Source organism: Myotis daubentonii, chromosome 19 (genome assembly GCF_963259705.1).
Source record: "Myotis daubentonii chromosome 19, mMyoDau2.1, whole genome shotgun sequence".
NCBI lineage: Eukaryota > Metazoa > Chordata > Mammalia > Chiroptera > Vespertilionidae > Myotis > Myotis daubentonii.
In genome coordinates, this window is record NC_081858.1 from 14,548,930 (window position 1) to 14,574,037 (window position 25,108).

A 25,108-nucleotide genomic window follows, 5' to 3' on the forward strand; every position below is an offset into this window, starting at 1 on the left:
CAGCCCTGGCATCCTGTGACCAGAAGGGCCCTTGCCCTGACTTCGGGGTAGAACACTGGATCCCATACTGGGCCATGAAAGGTCACTCCTATGGCCATGAAGAGTCTGGGCAGCCTCCAGGAGCCAAGGCCTCAGTCCTACAACACAGGGCCCTGGATTCTGCCAGTGACCAGGAGGGCTAAAGAGGCGCCTACCCCGCCGCCGCCTGACTGCAGCCTGTGAGGCCCTTGCAGAGACCCGGCAGCACTGTGCCCACACTGCAGTAAGGACAGGACAGGACAGCAGGACACGCTGCCCAGAGCTGGAACCGCCGGGAGAGGCATCTATCGCTATCCCCAATTCAAGTTTTCTCTGGTTACGAGCAGCCTCACACAACCTAAAAGGATGTTAATGACGAAAACTGGGAGGCAGGTGAGCAAACTGCATCTCTCAGCTGTGGGGGTTGCACTGGAAAACGTCTCGCTGAGGGTGCAAGGGCACCCAGGGCCATGCGATGAGCGACGCCCGCCCGACGTGTCCCCTCGTGCTTGTCCTGGGAAACTGGGCCTCTGCGCAGCTGTTTTCTTCACTTGGTGCCTTTGGGCAGCCCTCTTCCAGGTCCTGCCAGCTCACAGGACGTGGCTGACCTCGGGGAAAACAGCGTCCATGTCTGTGGCACAGAATCGTCATGGTTAGCCGCTGCGGACGGTGTAAAGTTCAAATGACTCCTGAATGAAACAGGGCTTAAATTTAAGTCCCAAAGAAGGTTGCTCAGTTAACAGCTAACGTAGCCAGAAAAAGCACTTGGGAACCAGGGAGAAAATCATGGGGCTGGTTTTGCAAAGCCCCCGAGATGCCGCAGGCAGACGTGGCTGGGTGTGCTGGGCCCAGCGAGGGTCCTGCTGGAAACGCCTGACACTAAGGCACGTGGGTGCTGCAGGCCAGAGGGGGCTGGATGCCACTGCCCTCCGGCCCTCCGCCCCGCCCCAGCCGCCACTGGGGTCAGGCAGACACCAGCCTCCAGGTGCTGCCAGCCCCCAGGCCTGTGACCAGGAGTGGGCTTCCCACACGGCCTGGGGTGGAGGCCGGAGGGCCCAGAACAGCCTCTGTGAGGGCGTGCCCAGAGGCGCCTCAGGTAACCCCTCCTGGGCAGACACCCTGAAGAGCCTGGGGAGATTGGGCCCCCGATGGCCTCCTCGGACTGTCCACTGCTGCACCTTCCACCCTGATCCATGGGGCCCAGCCGGTGCCTCTCTATGGCTGGCGGGACTCCATGGTATGGGCAGGCCTCAGTCTGCATCTCCACTCATGTGCGCAGTTTCTAGTTTTGAAAGCTGCTATGATCTCACTCATTCATGGATAATAAAGACGATTATAAACTTATGAACAATAATGGATACAGAGGCAGAGCTGCCTCAAACAGATTGTCAAACTGCAGCGGGAAGGCTGGGGAGGGTTGGGGGGCAGAAGGGAGGGGGGTAAGAGATCAACTGAAGGACTTGTATGCATGCATATAAGCATAACCAATGGACATAACACACTGGGGGGTAGGGGAGGCCAGGGGATTGTCAAGGGCGGGGGAAAAAAGGGACACATACGTAATACCCTTTGTAATACTTTAAGCAATAAAAAAAAAGAATAAAAGATATAAAATATGGAACAACAAAAAAAAGAGAAAGCTGCTATGAACATTCATGTAAAGGAAAAAAAGAAGCCATTCCAGACGTAGAGGGCCCAAAGTCAACACTGAAGGGACTGACTGAGAGCCCTGGGGGGGCTCCTCCTGCAGAGCCCCTGCCTGTCCCACGTGAGACGCAGGGACAGCCTGTGCCCACTCCGCAGCGCACCCTGGACGGTCAGGGAAACTGGCCAAAGCCCTTCCACTGGGGCCACACAGCCGCGGGCAGATGGCAGGGCCCCTGCACCCCTGGCCCCGGAGCTCAGCTGGCTCCCGGCGCCAGGTCAGGTTTGAGGAAAGCCTCGGGCCTGGGGACTCGACCAGGATAATCTGAAGCTTTGCAAACGTGAAGCATCCTCCCGCGGCTGGGTGTCTGGAACAGGGTCCGTGCCTCACGGTGTGGGAGCTCCGTGGCGACTTGCTGAAGCCCCAGGTCCTGTTGATGCAGAGGCCGGGCTGCGCAGAGCCGGGGGTCCCATCGGGGGTGCAGAGGAGGAACCCCGAGGACCACCGGAGGGCCCCGCTGCTGCGGACATCCATGTTTCCAGTAAGTTGGTGTCACTGCTGTTCCAGGCAGCTCAGCTGAGTAAACAAACTTCTCAGCCATCCATTAAGCCTCGGAGGCTGGGAACCTGCTCCCTTATCCACCCAGGCCCGGCGCAGGTCCCGCTCTGCACGGCCGAGGCCGCATCAGGCAGGGAGCTCGCGGCGGCCGTCACAGCCTGGCTTGGTCCCCATACCCTGAGCTTGGCCACAAGATGTCCCCGGGACGCTGCTCACCAGCTGCCTGGGATGCTCTGTGCCTCTGCTTATGTCTTCAGCATGAAGGCAAGGGCCAGGTACGGACATGGGGTCTGCGTCACCAACACTCACCCTTCACCACCTCTGGGCGTGGGGTGCTGGCAGTCGACACGCACAGCTCCCCCAGCACGCTGACCTGCAGTCCGTCCCTTGTCCGTGACATACCCCCATGGTACCTCTGTGATCCTGACGAAGCGTCGAGATTCTTGAGGAGCTGGCGGCATGGACTTCCACCGGGGCTGGGCACAGTCCCTCCGCCGGGACCAGTCTCACAGCCTCCTGAGTGCCCAGCTCAGTGCCCGGCGCCTCGGAGACCAAGCTGAGGCGGGACGGCCACAGGGGTGCCCAGCACAGCAGTGGGTTCGAGCAGGGCTGTGGAGGGGCGCAGGATACTGACGAGGTGCCCCTCCCTTGTGGCATCTCCCCAGCTCCCTAGGAGGGACGTTGCCGCTTGCCCCTTGCCTGTGTTCACGGCTTTGCTTCCGCGAGGCCAGGTGGGTTTGGAGCCCCGTCTGACAGTTCTGTGCTATCTGGCAGTCTACCATGGCGGCCAGTGCCTCTGGAAATGGCGTGGAAGCTCTGCTGGAGGTCAGGGAGGTGTACGAGACTCGCGAGCCCGGCCATGGGCAGGACCAGCAGAGGTTCATGCTGAAATGAACCCACAACCTGGCTCCCTGCTGCCTTCGGTCGCGTGGCCGGCGGTGCCTCCAGAGATGAGACAAATGATGGAAGTTCTGAGGTGGCTCACAGACTCCAACTGCTGCCCCAGCGCGTGGCCTCCTGCGGAGCCGTGGCCAGGCTGCGGCTTGGTGAGGTCACCCTCCGTCTCTGACCTGGCAGCTCCCTGGAGGAGCCCCGAGAGCACAGCTCACCCAGCAGCTTCCCTCTCATCTCATGGGGCTCACGTTGCAGCCCAAACAGCTACTCCTCACTGACATTCCTGCTGTGGAAATCCCTCTGGAAGTGTCCCCAACATCCCAGTGGCCTGGCTACAGGACACTCGGGGCCTGTGTGGTCCCTCCCTACAGTGCCAGAGGTCTCCCGCAGCGACTGGCCAACAGGGCCAGCGTGGGAGGCCAGTCCCTGCACTGGGCAATCCATAGCTCAGGACCAGGCTGCCTCCCGGGACGGTGCTCAGCTCCTGGGCGGTGGCCAGAGGCCCTGGGAGAGGCTGGGCAGAGATGGCAGTACCTGCTGTCGGCAGTGCAGGGGGGTCTTTCCTCAAGGGGCCTGGGTCTGTGATCGAGGGGCCCGGCCTCTGTTTTGGTAGCCCAGGTCCGATGTCGTTTCCTAGAAACAACCCTTCTGCTCACATGGACCAAGTCGGACTTTAGCAAGCTGGCCCTCCATTCACTTGCAGGGACCACGATCACCAGTGCGTGCCTGTGCCTCTGCATGTCAGATTGCTGACTGGGGCTGCGCCCCCACCAGGCACCCTGCCTTTAGCGAGGCCCACCCTGCCTTTAGCACCTGAGCGCCACCAATAGCCCTGCCACCCCGGGAACCCCCGCATTTAGAGATCCCTGCTCTGTGGCAGCAGCTCCCACTGTAGTTTCTGACCCGTGGAGAAGGGCATGCAGTTCTTCCAGGGGGCCAGGCCCTCACTGCTGTGGACCCCACGGTCGCAGGACAGGCGCGCCCTCTGGACCCTCCGGCAGTGGGTGAGTTGGCAAGTCGCCTAAACACCCTCCTCTCCCTAAGCCCTCAGATCCCCCCTCTGTGTCCCCCAGGGCGGTCTGGCCTTTCAGTCCTACCTATGTGCCTGCCTGTGGTCCATGTTTCAAATGACCCACAAGACCTCAGGCCTTTCCGATTCCCGGCGCTGCGGCATCGAGCGCAGATCCTGTCAGTGGACCTGTTCAGTGGACTCGCCTGATGCATCTCATCTTCCTGCCACCTGGGCCCACACGTGTGCTCCAGACCTCCGCCTGCAGAGCCGGGAGGACCGCGCAGCTCTCCTGGAGCAGAGCCACCGCACGGGTCACACTTGGCTCCTCACCCTTGGGGCCAGCGGGGCCTGCGTCTGGTTATAAGCAAAGTGGGGGGGGCGCTGAGGATGCTGAGCGTCCCACGAGGCCCCTGCCTATGGGAGGCCATGCTAGGTGCTTCAGGTAAAGGAGGGCTGACCTCCTCAGGGAGGGCCCAGAGGGGGCTCTTCTGGCAAAGAAGCCGGCAGAACAAAGGGGCCTGAGACCGCCGCTTCCCCGGGATCTGCCGTAGCTCCTGCCCCCTTTGAAGGATCCTACTTCTTCCCTATCAGTGATTCGGCTTTAAGAGAAGACCCCCTGACGTGGGGCCCGGTCACATGTGAGGAGGCTCTGGGTGTAACGCCTGATTGGGCTGCTAGCTCCCAGCTGCCCTGGGTGTGCGGTGCAGGCTGTGACGGTGCCTTGGCTGCCGGGGCCTGGCCTGTCACATATGTTCCTGTGCTTCCCGCCCCAAAACCGCCCCGGACATGGCCTGAGCCACCCTTGGTCTCACTCTCTTTGGGCGGCCCTTCCTGCCACTAATCCTGCGTTGGCCTGCCCCAGCTGGGCTCTCTCTGCCCAGTTGCCTTCGCCGCCCCCCTCAGCGCCCTTTCTGCCTGGCCTCCTTAGTCAGTCACTTCCTTCTACTGCCCTGGCCTCGGACTGTGCGTCAGAGCTCCCGGCTGTCCTTGGGGTGAGGCTCCCCGTGGAGTCGGCAGGTCCTGGGGACCACACTCAGTGTCCCCTGCTGGATGGATACAGGCTGCCCAGCCAGCCAGGTGGAGGGTCTTCGCTATGACCCTGAGAGGGGAAGGGGGGTTGCCTTGGAGAATTCGTACCTCGAGCCTGCAGGTTCGCAACTTTCAGTTTACTGTAAAGCACCCGCATGGCCTCTTACCCAGGTGACGCGTGCCCAGGTGTCTGCCCAGTTACCCTGTAAACTGCAGAGTCACGGCTGCACAGATGCCCTATTTCACAGGAGGAAACAAGCCGCGTGCAAAAAGCGAGGACTCCACGGACCAAGCTCTTCTCGAGACTGGAGGAGGAGAAGCGGTGACTTGCTGTCCACAGGGGCCCTGAGCATGGCTTCCACATGCCTGGGTCAGGCCTAAGTGTGGGCGCCACCTCTCTGTCCTCCGTGTGTCCAGAACAGGGAGTGGGCAAGTCACGAGCGTGGGTAGAGCGACCAGATGCTGATGCGATGATCCCTGGACCCCGCGGCCAGCAGGCCGTCTGCGGCGAAGGCCACGCAGTGGACCACAGCGCTGTGGAAGGCCAGCACGGCCAGTGGCTTCATCGTCCGCCAGTGAAACACGCGAACCCGATGGTCCCAGCCCGCAGTGGCCAGGAGCTTTCGGTCAGGCCGGATCTTGACGTCAGAGATCCCAGGATTGGTGAGTTCATGAGTCCTGCGTACCTACAGGATCGAGAGAGGCAGAGAGTCATTAGGGGGCTTCTGAGACCCGTCACAGAGGCTCCCATCGCCAACATACCGCCCACCCCGTCCAGCAGCCGGAACAGGACGGAAATGTGGGCTGCTACACAAATTCACCCCTTCCTCCTGGGAGCAGGCCGGCCGAGGGAAGCGGCCTGACCCCTGTCCTTAGCCAAACCCTGGGGTTATGATGGAGGACTTCGGACCTTCCCTCAGAGAGTCCTGAGGCCCCACAGAGCTGCCCCCTGCACAAGCTCCTGCACGAGGTCTGCTGGGAATTGGGGGCTCTGATCCCCCCCATCAGGCCCTCAGGAAAAAGCTCAGTGGGCGGGATGGTGGGGCCCCTCACACTGCATCCAGCGTCCAGGTGAGCGGCAACATTTCCAGCTCGACGGCAACACGAAGCCGGCATGCCTCCCTCCGGAGAAACCTCACACCCGCCCAGAGCATCCGGAGTACAGCCAACGCAAAGCCCACCTTCAGCAAAACTGAGATGAAGTGAAACCTCAAAAGGCGAGAGGGGTTGAAGGCCGCCAAGAGTGGGAACGAGCAGCACGTGGGCGAGACGAGCGGAGGACAACACTGACCACAGGCCGCAGGGCACGGCTAAGGCCGCGGGAAAGCCTTCGTCCCCAGCCTGGGTCCCAGGAGGAAGCGATGCTGGCACAAAACAAGGAGCTGCACAGGCACATCCATTGGTGTGGAGCAACCATCGGGGCTGGCATCTCTGGCGCTGACACCCCCACACTCCTCAGTGCCAGGCGATGACCCCTCAGTGCCAGGTGTCTCCTGCAACCAGAGCTGCCTGTGGTCACGCAGCTCTCGGTTACACAGGACTGTGCCTTGCTCCGCAGGGCACCTGGCACCTCTGTCCCCCCAACACTAAATGACAGAGGCACTTGGCCGTCATTGTGACAACCCCACTGGCCATCCCCTTCCACTGCTCCTGTGTTCGGCCCGGCTCTGTGTATCACGGGATCACGCTGCCCAGAACTCACCTGGCCACCCCGCACCAGCACCCCGTTCTCCTGATTCACCTCCCAATGGGGCCACAGTGCCCTAGATGAGAATCACTCATTTCTTCAAAGATAACTCAAGGGAAATGAAGGAAAGAAATGGCCACATTCCTTGGAAGCCAATGGCAAATGTCAGCAAGCATTTCGGCCTTAAATTCACAAACAAAACTTCACGAAGCAGTTACCTCTACAAAACAAAAACCCAACGCAGCACAAGAGCGGAGGGACGCACTGGCAGAGCACAGGACGAGGGGGAAGGAAAACGCAGAGACACGAAGGGGAACAGAAACAGCAGACGGAGCCTCGGCGCCTCGTAACACGACAGTGAAGGCGGGAATGGTGCAAAGTGAGCAAAATGAAAGGGGAACAAAGAGGACAGTCAGTGTTGAGATAGGTCTAGTCAAATCATTGGACATAATAGCGAAAAAGCCCCTTTGGTAGTCAGGCCAACGGAGCAAGTCGGTTTATGAGGGTAAGGTTTAGGCTGTCTTCAGAATGTTCCAGGCCACATCTGTGCCAGCAGACGGCAGAGTGATGCCTGCAGAGGCTGTGGAGGAGGCAGGGCCCCAAGAATTTTATATCCAGCCAAACTGCCGCTCAAGTATAAAAACAATAGACAAGCATTTTTGAACATGTAAGAACTCAAAGTTATGGGCTCCCATAAGCTCTTCCTGAAGGACTAGGAGATTAACCCGTCTCCTAAGAGAACTGGAGAACTGCAGCAAATGGCCTGGCAGAGAACCCGGCATCGACTTACCTGTAGGATTAGGTCTAAAACAATATGGGGATTATGGCTATAGAACCGGTTATGTAAGTAACAGGAATATGGGAGGGTAGCAAGAGGGATGGGATGCTGAGTTACCGATTTGCCCATCTTTTGTCATTTGGGGAAAAGATACAATCAATAGTCAACCTCCTATTTGAGAGATTATCGACACTCTGTCAATAATGACAAAACGTTATTTCCTCTGCCCCACCACCCCAGACTTTAGGTACCTTTGTTTCCTAGCATTTTCCCTTGTATTTCTCCACCAAGGATTAAACAACAGATTTATGATTGGAATCCAAAGTTAATCCAAATCTGTGCTACGTATGAGGGAGATGCCTTTGCAGAATGACTGGCAAAGATATACTAGGAGACTGCAGACAAGAGAAAGAGAGGTCCAATCTTACGAAGAAAGGCTGAATTCAGAGCCCAAAGCATTGTGTCAGACTATATACCATACTTAACAATGATAAAGGCTACAAGTCATAATAAAGAGCTATGAATATCCATCAACAAATAAACATCTTATCGTTCGTGAAGCAGGAATAATCGGAAAGTGGCTGTGACGGAGTAACTGGTACCAGGCCAGTCCTCTTGCTGTAAACAACCATCAAACGGGACAAAATATACTACACAACTGTGAACAGGTACCGGACAAGAGGAGGCAAGGGCAGCTGATGAGATAAATCTCCCAAATGCCCCAGCAGCTCTCTGCCCAGGGAATGTCCCAGCCACGGGTCCAGGTGCAGCCCAGCAGCTATGTGAGGTGGAAAGGCAGGGATCAGAGTGTGGGGCAGCGAGAGCAGCTGAAATCTGGGGCATGGCAGCGGCATAGAGGGGGCCGGTGGAGGGACTGAAGGCCGTGTGTGGTCCCATGACTTCTGTGGGAGGCTGCATGCTCAGGGCACCACACCAGGTTCACCAGACAGTGGCTGCTACAGGGTTAAACATTACAGATACAAGAGACCAACAGCGATCTCGGGCCCAGCCGGGACCCGAGTGCAAAGACAGCCTGACAATCTAATACTCACTGAGATGCCACATGGCCTGGCTTCAAGAATGAGGATTACACCTTTGGGCAGGGCCCACTCCAGACTTACTGTGACGAAGCGGGAAACCAGGCCCTACGAGTTGGGAAGTTGGTCCCACCACATTAGAGGAACCTGGGAATGACCCTGGGCTGCCCACAGACCTGCCCTAACAGAGCACAAAACCAAACCCACACAAGTTCAAGGTGAACACCAGTGACTGCACTGCCTGCGAGAACAAAAGTGAACACTCTTCAAAGCAAAAGAATAGAATTCAGAGTCTCTATCCCATATTCTTTACAACGTCCAGCAAACAAACAAAAAATTATTAGACACGCAAAGAAGCAGAAATGTATTATGAGGCATAGTCAAGGGGAGAAAAGCAGTTAATAGGAACTGACCCAGAATGGCACAGATGTTGAACATATCAGACAGATTTTAAAGCAACTATTTAAATATGTTTTTAAAGAAAACATGAAAGGAAATGCACTAAATAATTACCAAGAAAAAAAAAAAACTGCCTTAGTAAGTGAACAGATAGGAACTATTACCAGAGAAATAAAAGTTATATATATATATATAAAAAAACACCAACACAGTATTAAAGGAGAAAATAAAGTTGGAAAACTGATACTACCTGACTCTCACGGCTCGGCAGCACCAGCCTCTGACGGGACTCACATTTCAGATGAGTCTGTCACTGCACCAAGTCTTCCACCTCAAGGGCAGGGTCAGGCCAGAATGAAGAAGTGCCCCCTTACTCATCAGGTTTGTTTAAAGAGAGCCGACAGCCCTAGCTGGTTTGGCTCAGTGGATGGAGCGTCGTCCTGCTGACTGAGGGGTCCCGGGTTCGATTCTGGTCAAGGGCACATGCCCGGGTTGTGGGCTCGATCCCCAAGAGGGGGCGGGGCGTGCAGGAGGCAGCCAATTGATGATTCTTTCTCATCATTGATGTTTCTCTCTCTCCCTCTCCCTTCCTTTCTGAAATCAATAAAAATGTATTTAAGAAATTAAAAATAAATAAATAAATACAAAGAGCCTCTGCTGTCTCCGTTGTGAAAGATGGGGGTTAGGGCTGGGAATGGCACAGGGGTATAAAATGTGCCGGGGTAATAGGGTAGCTTATTTAGAGAGCAAATATTCACCAGGACCCAACCATGTTTTCAAATGATCATAAAATCAGTGCATTTGCAAAGGTTTATAAAAACATCCATAATATATTTTTTTCCCTTAGATTCTAGAGTTACCAGTGTGACAACTAATGCAATAATGATTTGTTTCAAATGTCAGTGTTTAAGCTGCATAAAGCTGATTTCATTCATTTTTCTGGTTGGCTGCATTCTCGTTAATGAAATTAACACACCCATCACATTTGTCCCCAGGGGGCAAGGATCTGATTTATTTTTCTATTAAAATCAGTTGCAGACAACCACATTTGGATGGCCCTAAATGGGGTTCACCCAGGAGCCAAGGGGCTCTCTGGGCTTCCGGGCGCAGTTCATTAGCACCAGGGCTGGGTGAGGCGCCAGCATACAAGAGATTATGACATCTGAAACCTACAATGTTAAAAAATGAAATTTTTGTAATAATATATTTTTATTTCCTGTGATTTTTAAGAAATAACAACTGATTTTTTTAAAAAAAATATTTTTTTTATTGTTTTCAGAGAGGAAGGGGGAGGAGAGAGATAGAAACATAAATGATGAGAGAGAATCATGGCTCGGCCGCCTCCTGCACACCTGCTGCTGGGGATCGAGTCCTCAACCTGGGCATGTGCCCTTGACTAGAGTTGAACCCTGGAACCCTCAGTCCGCAGGCCGACGTTCTATCCACTGAGCCAAACCGGCTAGGGCACAACCGATGTTTTAACACAAAACCAGTAACATTGTAAGGTGGGGTTTACAGAGAGTGTGAAAGGAAAATATACAACAGCACAGCAGAAAGCACGGGAGGGTGGGCACTGCAATCCTGCTCGTGCAGGGCTATGACACATGACAGGCAGGGTGACAACACCAAGCAGACAAGAGCCGCACAGTGAAGGAGCCAGGAGAGGAAATCAAATGGAATACTGAAAAACAAATATTTGATTAATACACAAGAAGGGGGAAAGGAGTAAAAGCGGGTCAAAAAGAGAGGTGGCAAGTGGAAAACATACCAAGATGGTAGACTGACGGCCAGACACATCACTAATTATAATAAGTGCAAACAGACTAAATGCTCCAATTAAAAGACGGAGATTGTCACAAAGGGTCCAAAAGCAAGACTACAAAAGATGCTTTTAAATACAAAGAGATTAAGACAGGTCAAAAGTAAGAGGGTGTTGGTGAAGGCCTCGGGTTGGAGGCGGAGACGGGCCAGAAGACGTCAATGGGGGGAAAGGTGGAACTACGTAATACTTTCAGCAATAAAGATTTTTTTTTAATGTAAGAGATATATCGTGCTAAGAGGAAACAGAAGAAAGCTCATGCCACAGTTCTAGAATCAAACAAAGCCGACTTCAGGACAAAGGATGTTACAAGAGACACGGAGGACATTTCATAAAGTGACCATCCAGCAGCGCAGTAACCATCTGAAATGCTTACAGTCCTAACGACAGAGCTTTAAATTCATGAAGCAAACCTGACAGAACTGAAGGGAGAGACAGGCGCGTGCACAACCTCACCCAGACACGGCGAGACCTCACTCGGGACCTGGTAGAAAACTAGACAAAAAGATGGGTAAGGACCCTGAAGACCTGAACAGCACTACCGAGCACCCCGACCTACGTCGGGCTGACAGAACACTCCGCCCAACAACTGCAGAACACATGCGCTTTCACCAAGATACACCATGTGCTGGGCCAAAACACAAGCCTCAATAAATATCTGCATCCTGACATTGCACAGGGCACCTTCACTGACAGCAGAATTAACCGAGATTAAAGATAGCCACAAATTCAACAAATATTTGGAAATTAAATAATATACTTCTAAGGAACCACTGGATCAAAGCAGAAATCACAAGGGAAAATAGAAAGAATTTTCAACTGAATATAAAAATGAAGACACAATAAATCAAAATGCGTGGGACAGACCCGCAAAGGCTGGTGACTGGACTGGAAGCCGCGTCCTCCGTGGCCCAGAGGAGGGGCAAGGCGAACCCGGAGGAGCGCCTACAACCGTGGGCACCCCCAACGTGCGGCTCGCACTGAGGTCCCCACTGAAGGACTCCTGAGGACAGGCCCCTCCATTACTAGAAAGGAGGGCTTGAGATGCAACAATGTGGGCAACACTCATGGCTCAACATGGTAACGAGGAGATGCGATCTGTGTGAGACAGGACATCTGGAGGAAGGGGGAAGGCGAAAGGATTAAAAAGGTAAAAGCTGTAAAAGGATGTATAATCAGAAGAAACTTGGCCTGAGCCATGTTAACAGTTGGCAAAATTGGCCTTTAGGTAAAAATCCTTTCCAGAGATAACAGGGTGACTAAAGAGAAGGCTCAGCCCGGCCGGCGTGGCTCAGTGGTTGAGGGTCAACCTATGAACCAGGAGGTGACGGTTCGATTCCCGGTCAGGGCACTTGCATGGGTTGAGGGCTCGATCCCCAATATGGGGCATGCAGGAGGCAGCTGATCCATGATTCTCTCTCATCATTGATGTTTCTATCTCTCTCTCCCCACTCCCTCTCTCTGAAATTAATAAAAACATTTAAAAAAAGAAAAGGTTCAATTCCCCATGAAGGTTAGCATTCTGAACTTGTATGTCTGTACGCCAGCTTCGAAATGCAGAAAGAGGACGCAGGAAAGGTTAGCAAGATGGGCAGCATCTGGAGGCTCCACCTGACCCTTCCAGGTCCGCGGGTCACAGGCACAGGGGATGCCGCGCTGACCCAGTGCGCACAGGTACAGCCGTGCATCTCGCAGGGAGAAGCACTTCCCTTCCCAGCACATGTGGAGCACTCGTGAGACTGGACTGGCCTCCGCATTTCAAAGAGCTGATATCATTCAGACCTTCTTCTCCGACCACAATGGAATTAAACTAGAAAATGAAAAATAAAAAATAAGTGGGGGGGAAAAAAAATCAAACATTTGGAAACATAAAAACACTCTAATCAGCTCAGCAGTCAGAGAACAAATAAAAATCAGGTCCGCCCAGAGTGAGTGGTGATGAAGACGGCGACATCGTACAATGTGGGACGCAGACTTCAGCTGCTTTGAGAAAAGGCCGGGAACGAATGCGTCATGCAGCCAGCTCAAGTCAGCCACAGCGCGTGCCCAGAGAGCATGGGAGGGAGGCAGGGGAAGAGCCGAGCAGAAATACTGGAACAGAAAAAGAAAGATCAACAAAGACAAGGCTGATCAGGAATAATAAAGGGACATTCCTGCAAATACAGCAGAAATGTACACGGTCCTTACCAATGCCCAAGAAAAAGTCAATACAGAAATACCTTGAGGATTGTTATGCCTATAGGAAAAGAAAACTAACCCCAAAAGTCAAGACACCTAAGTTAGTCCAAGAAGAAAATCAGACCTTCCCTACAGAGAACACGCCTGCCCCCGGAACAGGCAAGGACTGACCCACAGCCACTCCGAAACAGGCCCCCTGTCGACGTGTCCAGAGATCAGTAGAGGAGGGGATGCCTGCCTCCCGGTTCTGGGCTCCTGACACCCGGATACAATAAGCAGTGTGAGGAGAAAGAAGAGGGGGCACAGCTCCAACCGAGCCCCCCAGAGGACATGCTAAGTAGCGGGTTATTTAGCACTGTGCAATTGTTGCAATGTTACCAGAAATCGAACAACAGAATTCACTAAATCATCAGATTTGAGAAGAAAAGCCATGAGTCTGATGGCCCAATAAGGCTTCATGATCAGATCCCCTCCCCACCAGGAGTGGAGGAGGACCGAACCCGATAATGAAAAGTTGCAACCCACACAGCCAAAGCGGCTCTCCCGTCCCACCAGTGGCTCGGCCAGGACGCCTTCGGTGGTTCCTGCTTCCACTCAGCATGTCCTGCACTCCCGGCTCCACACACAGGCTGCCAAGATGGGCACACACTGGAGCAGGGCCATGGAGGTGGGTGCCACTGCGCAGGTGAGAAGACAATTCCACATGTGCGCCTGCGTGTGGAGACGTATCTGCCCGAGCCCCTCCTGAGTCGCCTGGACAGAGAGCTGGCAGCTGGAACAGGCTCGAGGGGCTGACCGCCACTGTCCCCCACCCTTCTCTCCTGTGAACTTCGCCCCCGAGCCACCAGCATTCTCACACCCCCACGGCAGCATCGCCACCTGGCAGGGGCTGAGGTACCCAGTGCTGCCCAGGGGTCAGCTATGAGACTCCCCACCTGCCACCCTCGCAGCTCCTCCTGGAAGTGCAGCAGCAGCAGCAGCAGCAGCAGCAGCAGCAGCGAGGCCAAGGCTGGCGGCTCACAGCTCTCCGTGGCGTGAGAAGAGGCAATGAAGTTTCATGGGGACCTACACGGGGAGAGGCTGTCCCCGGGCTGCGTGTGTTCTCAGGAAGAGGAGTCCTGTCGGGTGTTCACGGTGAACATGGCCAGAGCCCCCTCCCACCGTGCTCCTGAGACACGTACAACCGGCCGGGTGGTGCCACAGCTCTTTTCTCCAGTTATAAAGTCAGGAGGAACATGCTCCGTCAGGGTCCTGTGGGCGCCCCGAACCTGCCCCAGATGCCCTGCTGCCAACCCTTTGGAGGGAAGCCCCCACAGGGCCGCGGAGAGGGAGGGCAGTGGCCACGCAGCAGGGACACCTGGCCAGCCTCAGGCACAGTGAGGGGGAGCGCGGTTAGTCTGCCTCCCAGTCCTGGCTGGCTGGGGTGGGGGGGCCTCATTATTATTTAAAGGCCTAAAAATATTGCTGGCCGTAAATCAGCCCCTGCTTCAAGGCCGTGGGCCCTGCCCCAAGTGTGGGAAGAAGGAGCAGGTCTGTGCACCACCTGTGTCTGACGACAGAGGCCCGAGCTCCTGGTGGCGCCCTGGAAAGCCACCTTGGGAAGGCAGGTGAGCAGCCTGGCGTCACAGCGCGTCCTCAAGGCTGCAGCATCCTGATGCAGGTGACTGAGGACTCCTGGCCACTACCCCAGCCCTGGCCAAACCTGTCCTGGACCAGGCCCCTCCAGGGAGGATCCCTGGCCACCAGTGGCTCTCGCAGCGCATGACCTCAGGTGCCAGGAATGTGCACGCCGCGCGGCCGCCATCTGGTTCCCATTACCCACGCTCTGCTGCGGGAAACCTCATCTGCGTCTCCGCGCCCAGCGCCCGCCTGGGAGAGATTGATTTGGGCTCATTAGAGACTTCAGCAGCAGGCCGAAAGGTGAGGCACATCTGTGCCCACGTGGCAGGGCCGGGCACAGCGCACCAAGGGCCCTGGGGCAAGGACGCCTGTGGACGACGAGGGCCTGGGGGCCCCCAGATGCTTCCTCCTCAGAGGCCTGCGCTGCCCAGCCCCAAAGTCTCCAGGGCCTCTGGGCCGAACCAACTTTGAAGGTGATGCCCAGCTGTCCTTGGTGAGGTGGCGTGCTCAGCGGGAGGAGCCCTCTCCGGCTGGGCGAGGCCCCGGCCCAGGCACCACCATCACGCCAACGACAGCCATCCTGCAGAGCCTGCTCACCGTCTGCTAGAACTTTCCAATTCATTAATAATGCCCTCTGCTTTAACTTTTCAATTCATCAGTACAGTAAAAGTTCATCTCTGGACTGCAACATGCCCCATAAATTTAAGTCTTAAGTTCCAGCAGCTGTTTCTCGAGGGAGCCAGGAGAGACCAGGCAGATCTGAGCCAGGAGGGACCATTTCCGGGACCCGGGACCCGGGACCCGGGAGCGCTGCAGCCTGGGCAGGGTCCTCAGGGAAGCTGCCTGAGTGGTCAGCTCTGGGAGAAGTCAGGCTGATGAAGTTCAAGGCGCAGTGGGGTGGGAACACTGGACTCCACAGTGAGTGGGTCTCTACAGGCTTGAGGAGCCGGAGGGGAGGGTGTGAGGGAGAACCGTGCTGCCCATGGAGGTGGGGAGGGCTCAGTCCTCAGCAAGGCTGACTCAACTGCTGAGGACCCAGAGCGTGGAGATGGAGCACCGGAGTGGTCCCGCTTCCTTCCGAAGATGGCCGCCATTGTTATGACCTTCACTCCCACCCCCGGCAGGTCCACAAGGGCCCTTCTCCAGGATGAAGGCACTCGAAGCTCAGCCCCCACTGCCTGGCCTGGCCCCACTGGCAGGCCTGTCTGACCCCCTTCCTTCAGGGCCTTGTGGCTCCCTGGGATGACAGAAGGATGGAGGCATGGTTGGACATTGGGAAGGGTGATGCCAAGGAAGTGTGAACATGTGCCCTGTCCCCAAACATGACATGTGACCCCTCCTTCTCCTGTCTTGCTGGGCTCCGACCGCTGCTCCGCATGACTCACAGGGCTCGAGACAGACCCTCAGACCCCACCTGCAGAGTCACGGGGCGGCCTCACACCTGGGCAGTTGGCATGGTCCTACCTCTGCCGCCACCCACCACCTGCTCTGGCTCTAACCTTGGCTCTCCAGCAGGACTATTCTTTCTGGGATGCCAGTGGCCCCTTCAGCTGTGGCATGGGAGGGCACCTCCCAGTCTCTCTACCTGACCTCAGTGTCTATCCTCAGACTTTCGCATCACTGCTCTCTTGGACACCCCCTCCTGTCCTGGCTGTCCTCGCTCTGTCCTCTTGGGGTGGCCGGGTGACAATGTCACACCCCCAGGTTACAGCCAGGGCGTGGTGATGCCTGCTGGGTGTCACAGTGTGCTCTGATTTTCACCTGGGGCCCATCCCTCCCCCACCCACCCATGTGTCTGAGGGGCCCAAGGGCGCCTCTTCCCCTCGCTGTGGGGTCTGGTTTGGGCAACTATAAGGCAGGCTTGGTAGGCTGCTGGGCAAGGCTCCCCACCTGGAGAGGGGCTCCAAGAGACACCTCTACTCTGCCCTCCCATCTCTGGTGGGAAGCTGGACCACAGCCTTGCCGAGACAGCCCAGGACCTGCCCTGCAGCAACCAGTGATGAAAGCCAGTGAGGTCAGGAGCTGGGCTGCTGCTGCTACTGGCACCACCTGGAGTCCTGCTCCCCCGAGACCTGGGTTCAGACTCCCTGGCTAATGGGGGCTCCTCGCCCACCCCCAGAAGCCAGTGTGCACCTAGGTGACCCTCTGGGGGCCAGGAGGTATAGGACACACCCAGCAGCATTTCCTCCCCCATGGCCTGTAGCTCCTGGGACCTGCACCAGAGTGAGGCCTGGGTAAGAGGACTCCCACCCCCAAACTCCATCCCTCCCATCCCAAACAGGGCTGAGAAGTACGCTAGGCCAACCCATGCGAGCACCAGGCACAGACCAGACAGGGCCCCCAGGTGCTCCGCCAGGCCGGCTGGATGGAAAAGTCCACTGGGACGTTGTGAGGGTCACTGGGACATTAGGGGGAGGCTTTCAGCAACGCCCCAGTCCACCCTGAGGCCTCACATTCCCTCCCCGCTGCCCGTGAGGAACGGCCTCCCTGGGGCCGGCTTGCAGACCGCCACCCGGGCGTGACTCCGTGGATTTCTCCACATTGGGCTATTTTTGTTTTTTGATTAATCAGTTCCTTACTGACCAAATTCCTCTGAGTTTTTGCAAATGGGCTGGCGTACTTACTCCTGGACTCTACATGCCTTTTCTCTAGATGGACAAGACGTGACTGCTATTAACCCAGGGTCTGAGAGAAACCCAAACCATGTGAACGGTTCACAAACGCCCACGCCCCCTTCTTCCTGCGCTGGCCCCACAGACAGGCCCGCCTGCACCCCGCCTCGGAGTGATTAATTAGCCAGCGATCTGCAACAACTCCTCTTCATGCCTAAATATTGTTTCAGCCTATCAGACTGTTAGTGCAGAGCAGGATAAATGACACCTCGGGTCTGGCGCACTGACCTGCAGGGCCTGCTGCTCATCCAGGCTCCAGACAGCCAGCGCCTTCTCCGCGGAGCCCGAGACGCCCCTGGCCTTCTGGGAGTCAAAGTCAAGGCCCATGACGGGCTCTGTGTGGCAGGCGATTCGGCTGCACACCTTCCGCTCGGAGACATCCCACAGGGCCACCGATCCATCCTCATAGCCAGCCAGGAGGCACGGGCGGGGGCTGGAGTCAGTCTGCGGGGAACAGAACAGCCGTCAGCTCCTGAGGGGTCCTGGTGCATCTTTGGGGACAAGGGACTCTAGAAATGGGCTGTCTCTCCTGCTGGCCTGGGGGTGGCCCAGCCAGGAGCTGTTTTCGTGGTCTTCACACGCAGTGGCAGTGTGGAGGTTCCACACACCCTGATGGCTGATACCACCGGTACTGGACCTGCGCGGGCTGGTGTTGGGGCACCCCAGGGACCGGGACTGGAGGGCACAGAGCTTGGCACGCCCCCACCTAACACTGTCGTGCCGCTGTTCGCCAGCCAGGTCCTGCTAGGATCACAGGGTCCTTTCCGCAGGCCTGAGACTCCCAACAACCCCTTGGCGGAGCCAGTCACCTGTCTACAACCACCAACCAAAGAAAATTGTGAGCTCTTTGTCAATGAAAAATGAACTTTCTGTGCTTTGTCAACGTCGCTGCGGAAGCCCCCCCAGTCCCGAGGCTGGGTGAGCCGCGGCGGCGCTGAGCTATTGTGATAAATGAGGGCACAGGTCAGAGGGCCCGCGCCCTGGGCAGACGCCTCGTTTATCTCGCCTCTGCATCGGCTCCAGAGAGCACTGCAGAACTCCAAGTCACCCTGGCACCGCGAGTGGCACACCAGGCTTGGTGCCCAGTCCCCAGACACTACCAACAGGAAATGCCTCTAGGACAGGTGCCCAGGTGGCTTCCGGGACAGAGGACACTCTGGCCGATGCCTTGTCTCTTCACTTGTCTCAGCGGCCCCCACCGAATGGCCTGGGCTTGGCCCCACTTGAGTGTGAGAAATCACTGAGCACATCCCCTCCAGCTCTGACCCGGCCTGGCCTTCAGCCCTGATGGTCAACGGTGAGAAAGGGGGGCGGTCAGAGAGGCTGCCTCCTGGGTCACCTGTGCCTCTGGGTTCTGAGCACCTCAACTAGTTGAGGGGCTACAGACCACTGACAGGGCAGCCAGAGCAGGCAGACTGGCCTGCAGGGGTTCACCCAGCAGTTGCCAAGGGGGCCAAATGCTGAGCTCCAGCCTATACTCCCCACCTGCCCTGCAGGCCTCTCCAGCTTCTTTCCCATCATGCAGGGCTCCTCTGGGCCCCCCAGTGACAGGCTGCCGGGAGGACACGCCCACAGTGCCAAGCTGGTCTCCCCGGGCTGAGGACCTGAAGTTACTGTGAGGATCTGCTCCATGACCCTGGCCCGGAGGGACCCCAGCAGGCAGACCCTGTCCACAGCACCTCGAGGTCCTGTGGGGAGCCCCCAGCCCGGGGGGGGGGGGCATTGCTCTGAAGGCTGGAGTGAATAACTCTGCATGAGGCTTGATTCTGATTCTGACATTTTACGTGATAATCACCATAGCAACGCAGGTCAGCCTCCTTGAGGAACAAATCGAGACTACGTCTGAAAACTTCAGAGAAAAATGCCACTTCAGGCCATGCTGCCACACTCAGACAATAAACCGGAGCCTGGGCCTTCAGGCTTGGAGAGAAAAAGGGACGTTTAAGATGAACATAAAGTTTTCTTTTGTGTTGGATCCATATCAACTAACAAAAACGTGATTTGTCCTTCTGTCAACTATATTAATTACCTTAACAAGTTTGTACATCCCATTTCTACACATTTTTCTGCTGGAATTTTTACATGATTACGCAATGGCAGCATTTCCAGGGAGTGGAGTGTGAGCGGATGTAGCCCCTGACGCCCTGCCCGGGGCCTGTGAGCGCCACACCACGCCCCGCAGCATCATGGCCTCGGGGTATTTCCCACCAAGCGTCCGCCTCGAACCTGCTGGCGCCAGGAGCTTTGTCACCCAGACGAGAGAGCGAGCCTTGGAGCCTCACCTCCTCACCCGGGATCCGGAATTCCAACTGGAAAGCCATGGGTTAAGAAACTACAGGAGGAAACCAACTGCTAGAAAGGCCAGGGAATCTTTCTGATCCTGAGAGGGGCAAATGGCTTGGGCAAGGTCTCTGGGGACGCTTGTCCCATGAATCCTATTGGCCACGCAGTCATCTCCAAGCTGCCTGAGCCCATCGGTCTAACCCTCAGGAAGAGTCCAAACAGGCACTGAGGCACACGGGTGGCCCTCAGGAGGTGCTGGTGAACTGAAAACAGCTGAGAAAATGGCCTGAGCAGCACCCTGAGATGGACCTGCTCAGTGACCTGCTTCCCACAGTCTCTGCAACGACCAGGATGCTACCCGGGATTCCTCCTAGGTGAACACACCAACCATTTGCTTTGCTGGGCCAAACACGGGTGACCCAAGGCATGGGTATGCCTACTGGGAGCCAGTGTTGACCTCTGACCTTTGGGGGACTGGGCCTCAAGGAAAGCCAGGGCCTCTGGTGAAGGTGGGCAGGCCCTGGGGAGGGGAGGGGAGGGTGGGGAGAGAAAAGGAGACCCACCCTGGGAGGGGGCCAGCTCAGCTGACCCAGCTGTCCCCGCTCACTACACTGGCCGGGGTGCCCCCTACCCGCAGCCCAGCCTGCAGAGGAGAGCAGGGCCCTGTGGCAGTTGGCAGGGGCATCCCTCGAAGCAGCAGGAGGGCGGCAGGGGCTGTCGGGGACGGAGGCTGGGGTGGAAGCCGCGTGCACAGGTTTTCCCGAGGGGCTATTGCCCTGTCGGTTTGACGACAAACCGAATCCTGAATGGGGCATGATTCACGGCCCGGCGGGCGTGGCTGACAGGGCGTGGCTGGCGTGCACTGGGCCTTACCTGCCACAGCTCCAGGCACATGGGCATGCCTGGCTTGGCATCTGCCTCTGGCTTCAGGGTGCACACTGACGTCTTGGATGGCATCTCCAGAATCTGAATCTGACAGTAAGAAAACAAGTTGATTTGGGCCGGCGCCAAGTCGAGTCTGTTCTATACAAACAAGAGACTTTTAAGGCGATTAGCTAAGACTGCTGCGAGTTTCTGTCTGCTCCCAGTAGGAACCTGGGAGCCCGGCCTAATTAGGCCGCACAGGCCCGTGGGCTTGAGTGCTACGTATGAGCCTGGTGAAACAACATGCGTGGCACCATTCCTGAGCGACCGTGGGCACGTCCCTCGAGTAGCATTCTACCCAGGGCAGCCTCCGGCCTCTCCCCAGTTTTACCGCCTTGCCGAGCAGGAGGCCTGGCGCACCCAGCACCGCTCGGGGCGGCCACTCTCCTGGCCTCTGCCTGCTTCCCTTTCCTGCTGTGGGTTTTACGGGAATGACTCTGCACTCTCAGCATATCAAATGGTACAGACTTGTGCAGGGACCACTTGGGGACCCGCTGCCCAGCCTAGGAAAGAACCACCACGTGCACCAGGGGAAGCTCTGTGTAGAGCCTGGCTCAGTGCCCGTGCCTCGACCCTGGGTGTCGTGGCTGCTGTATTTTGTGTCACCTAGACAGCTCAGGCTCGGGCTTGTCCACTGAGTTGGGCCAGGCTCTGTCCCGCATTGTCGGCAGGGGACAGCCAAAGCCAAAGGAGCAGGCTCAGGAGCTGGAGCCCCGTAGACCATAACTGGGCTCCCAGACATCTGCACCCCTCATGCCTCAGCTCCCTCATCTGCCAAGCAGGGATTAGGGTGCCACTCCTGCAGGTCCACTGCTCCATGTTTGGGGGGTTCAGCCAGCCCTTAGCTCCCCATGCACTGGTGAGAGCAGCTCCACCAACACCACAGCAACAATGGGCAGCCACTGTGGAGCCGCACGTCACGCCTCACCCACACGGAGGCATGCTCTGGTTTGCAGACAGGAGTGTGAGTTCCGAGGAGTCGAGGACGCTGAAGGGACAGCTGGCCTACTGTCTGATGCCCAGAACACAGAACCGCTAGCGGGGAGAACCAGGGTGAACTCGAGTTGTGCAAGCATGGCTGAGCTCTCGCTAACACGCACAGGAGAAGGGCCCAGGCCCCAGAGTTAAGTCCCGAGTCTGAGTTCCAGTTCTGACACACGTGTGCTGGTGCCATGCCTGAGGGTGCCGTGGCCTGGTCCTCTCAGCTTCGAGGACCTGCAATGCGCCCCACGCCTGCCTCTATGCTCGGGGGCACGTCCACAAGCTGGGGCTGTGGGTGTGCTCTGGGCAGGGCTCTCAACGGAAGCCTGCAAAGCGTCCTCGCCCCAGCACTGGTAGGAAGGGTGAGTCCTGGGGCCCCTGCCGGGTGTGAACACGTGTGCGCACGCGCACACACACACACCCACACACTCACACACGCAGGCACACAGGCTCTACACCAGGTGGATCAGCCCTCACTGCCCATGAAGGAGACAGAAAAGAACAGAAGTGACATGAACTGTGTTACGGTCATGAAATAAAGGGTGGCCAGAAAGAGGACCCTGGATGCCTGAGGAGGAGCTCTAGCAAAATGAAAAGAAATATAAGAAAGATGATGTGTGACAACCAAGACCCAGTGTGTGAGCCCGAAGTAAAAAGAAAACCGCGGAGAAAGGAGAGAGGGCTCTTGCAGTGATACCAACTCAGGGACAGGCTCATCCCCGGCAACAGAGCACCCGGCCAGGATGGCTCACCCAGGGCGGCGAGAGATGCTCTGCTCCGTCCCCACGCCTTGCGCACACCAACACCGCACAGTGCAAAGCCGCAGGCTGTGGCCGAATGGCAAGGCCCCCTTGGCTGCTTCAGCGTCCCGGTGAGCCGGCCCACACTGCGCGGTGAGGCGTGGCCTGGGGAGACACTGACCACACTGCTGGGGGCAGGGCGCGTGATTTCCTACTCTGTGCGCTGTTCTATTTCCTGAATTATTCAGATTTATTAAAATGAGATTTGTTCCTCTTGTCACCACATCAGGAGGACAGGCTGGTTTCAAGATGCTGAGTGGCTGGAGGGGGAGGAGCAGCCATAGGGAGAGGGATGTCGGAGGGAGCAGATGTCGCTGGACATGGTCTGCACAGGTCCACAGCTTGCATGGCCGGGCACACAGGTCCACGCTCAGTGAGGGATGGCCCATCCTGGTTTTGGGGCTCGGGAGTCACCCAGAAGTCTGCTCTGGTCAGGAGGGGAGGGGCTCAGGGGGAAACATGGCAGCCCCGAGGCCTGAGCTGGGCGCCGTGGGAGGGAGCGCGGGGAAGGGAGAGCAAGGAGCCGTGGCCCAAGGACCAGGGCAGCCCCGTGGCCTGTGCCCAGAGCCTCCTGCAGACACTGGAGTGTTTTCCATCTGGCACTCAACCGCACCTTTTATTTCCAGAAGGAAAAATGTTGGTTTGAGCAAGTGTGGCCACCCAGACGGCCAAGTGGGGCAGGAGCACGGCCTCCCCCGGCATTGTCTGGGCACAGGCCAGCGATGCTTTTCCAGGGCCTCGTCCAGGCAGATTCCAGGTGGGAACATGGAAAATAACTATTTTCCCAGGATGTGCCAGGTCCCTGGACGGGCTGCTCCTGAAAAACACAGATGCTGCCAGAGCTGGGAGCCAGGAGGTGGGTTCAAACAGCCTCAAGCAGAAGGCACGAGTGGTCTTAGGGACCAGGCCCAGGAGAGGAGGGTGGGGGTGGAGGGTGAGGGCAGGAAGAGGGACGAGAGCAGCCAGAAGTCCCGGGGTGGCCGAGGTGGAAGCCAGCACACAGCACCCTGGCCCCGGCGGGAGCTGGCTCGGCCCTGGGCCGTCTCTGCGCGCAGGGGGAAGGCTGGCTGCCTGGCTCCTGCCCTCCCGAAGGAAACACACCTCTCTCCTTTCACATTAATAAAACTTTTAACAGGTTTTTGGCAAATTGGCAAGAAAAGTGTATGTAGCTCTAATTGGTGATTTAAATGCCATCATGAACAAATAAATGCCTGTTCCTATCTCATTATTTATGAACTGAACCTGCTTGAAGACAAACGGCTCTTCTTGGGCGGGGGCCAAGCCTCCGGTGTGCACCGGCCGCAGGTCCCGGCCCAGCGCTGCCAGCCGAGCAGACTCCCTGGGAGAACATGGGAGTGGGCGGCAGGCAGAGGCTCCCACTCCCTCCCCACCACCCCCTCCACCCCAGGCGGGACCCCACCTCTCCCCCATCCAATCACCACTTGTGGTTTCTTCCCCACTTCCCTTCAGCTCCCTCACAGCCACACCCTCCTCCTCTCCCAGGCTTCCCGATATGATATCTGCCCCACGTGCTGGGCGCTGCTTCCCGTGGGGGATTCTGCCTCTTCTGTCCCCGGGCTGTCGACACCACTGTGCAGCCCAAGCAGTCCTTGCCACCACCAACCGCTGCTGGCCGCTCTGGCATGAGCGCCATCTGACAGTGACCTCTGAGGCTCTGTCACGCCCACCCCACCCTCCAGCCCCAGCCTCTGACGCTCCCCTAATCACCTGTGCCCCTCCACACTGCAATCACCACCCAGTGCCAGCCCTTACCCCCAGACCCAACCCTACCCGAGGCCTCTCACGCCAGGGTCCGGTTCTGCTCCCCAAAAGGCTGCCCCTCCCCTGCTGCCCTGGCTGCCAGGCCCACTGCAACTTCACCAGGGCCTTGGTCTGCCTTCCACCACCTCCTGCTGGTCTGCTGGGGACTTCCCTGCACACATGCCTGCTCCTAAGTCCGTTGAGGACCTGTCTGGGTGTCTCCCCAGAACTCCTGATGGCCTCAGGCCTTGCCACTCGTCCATCTGCAGCGTGCTGGGTGCCTGGTCCTCCCAGAGACACCAGTCACCCCTGTGGGCCTCCTTCCTGACTTTCACCACCAGGAACACCTCACAGGTGACCAGACGAAGGCCCATCCCGAGGCCCCTGGAGCTGCACCCAGCAGACAGACCCAGACTTGCCACAGCTCCCCGGGTCCTGTGGAGAGCAGTGTTCCTGCAACCCAATGCTAAGGATGCCCATGCCCATGCCCACGTAGGGAAACTGAGTCTCCAGTGACTCGTAGACAAGGGGCTGGGCAGGCTGGTGCTCACCTCGTCGCTGCCTCCCCCGGGCACAGCCAGCATCCAGCGCTGCTGACCCCGGGCCAGGATGGAGCCCCTGCAGAAGCCCACGCTCTCCAGGCCCACGGAGTCCACGACGGCGTTTCTGCCCTCCGCCAGGTCCCACAGGCACAGCTTCAGGTCTCGGCCCTGACTGCCAAAACCAAGGAGAGACAGGCCGTGAGCCTCCCAGGTGAGCGGTTTGCACGTCCCACCTGGACAAATGCCGGCGTGCTGTGGCCAACCTGAGGCCGAAGGAAGGCAGGGGCCTAGCCAGAGGGGACCTCGGCTACCGCCAGATCATCGGCTGGGGAGCCCTGGCGTTCACAGGAGTCTGTGTCCAGACTGATGTTCAAACGCCTGGGCATCTGGAGGACTAAGGATCACGCGGCACTCTTAAGGACGGGCTGACACTGAGGGAGACAGACGTGGCAGTGTCCTTAACACAAGGAC

The 25,108-nt window shown here is 57.3% G+C and overlaps 1 protein-coding gene across 2 annotated transcripts in view; it reads right to left on the minus strand.

The window, feature by feature from the left end:
• Positions 1-5,274: 5,274 nt before the first annotated feature.
• Positions 5,275-25,108, minus strand: part of GNB1L (G protein subunit beta 1 like) — a 51,202-nt gene continuing 31,368 nt past the window's right edge. For both annotated transcript variants that reach the window (XM_059677008.1, XM_059677009.1), the window contains exons 5-8: positions 24,647-24,809; positions 20,503-20,601; positions 17,575-17,790; positions 5,275-5,842 (exon numbers count right to left, since the gene is read on the minus strand). In XM_059677008.1, the coding sequence (XP_059532991.1) occupies positions 5,591-5,842; positions 17,575-17,790; positions 20,503-20,601; positions 24,647-24,809 (730 nt within the window). In that variant the 3' untranslated portion in view covers positions 5,275-5,590. The remainder of the gene's footprint in view (positions 5,843-17,574; positions 17,791-20,502; positions 20,602-24,646; positions 24,810-25,108) is intronic.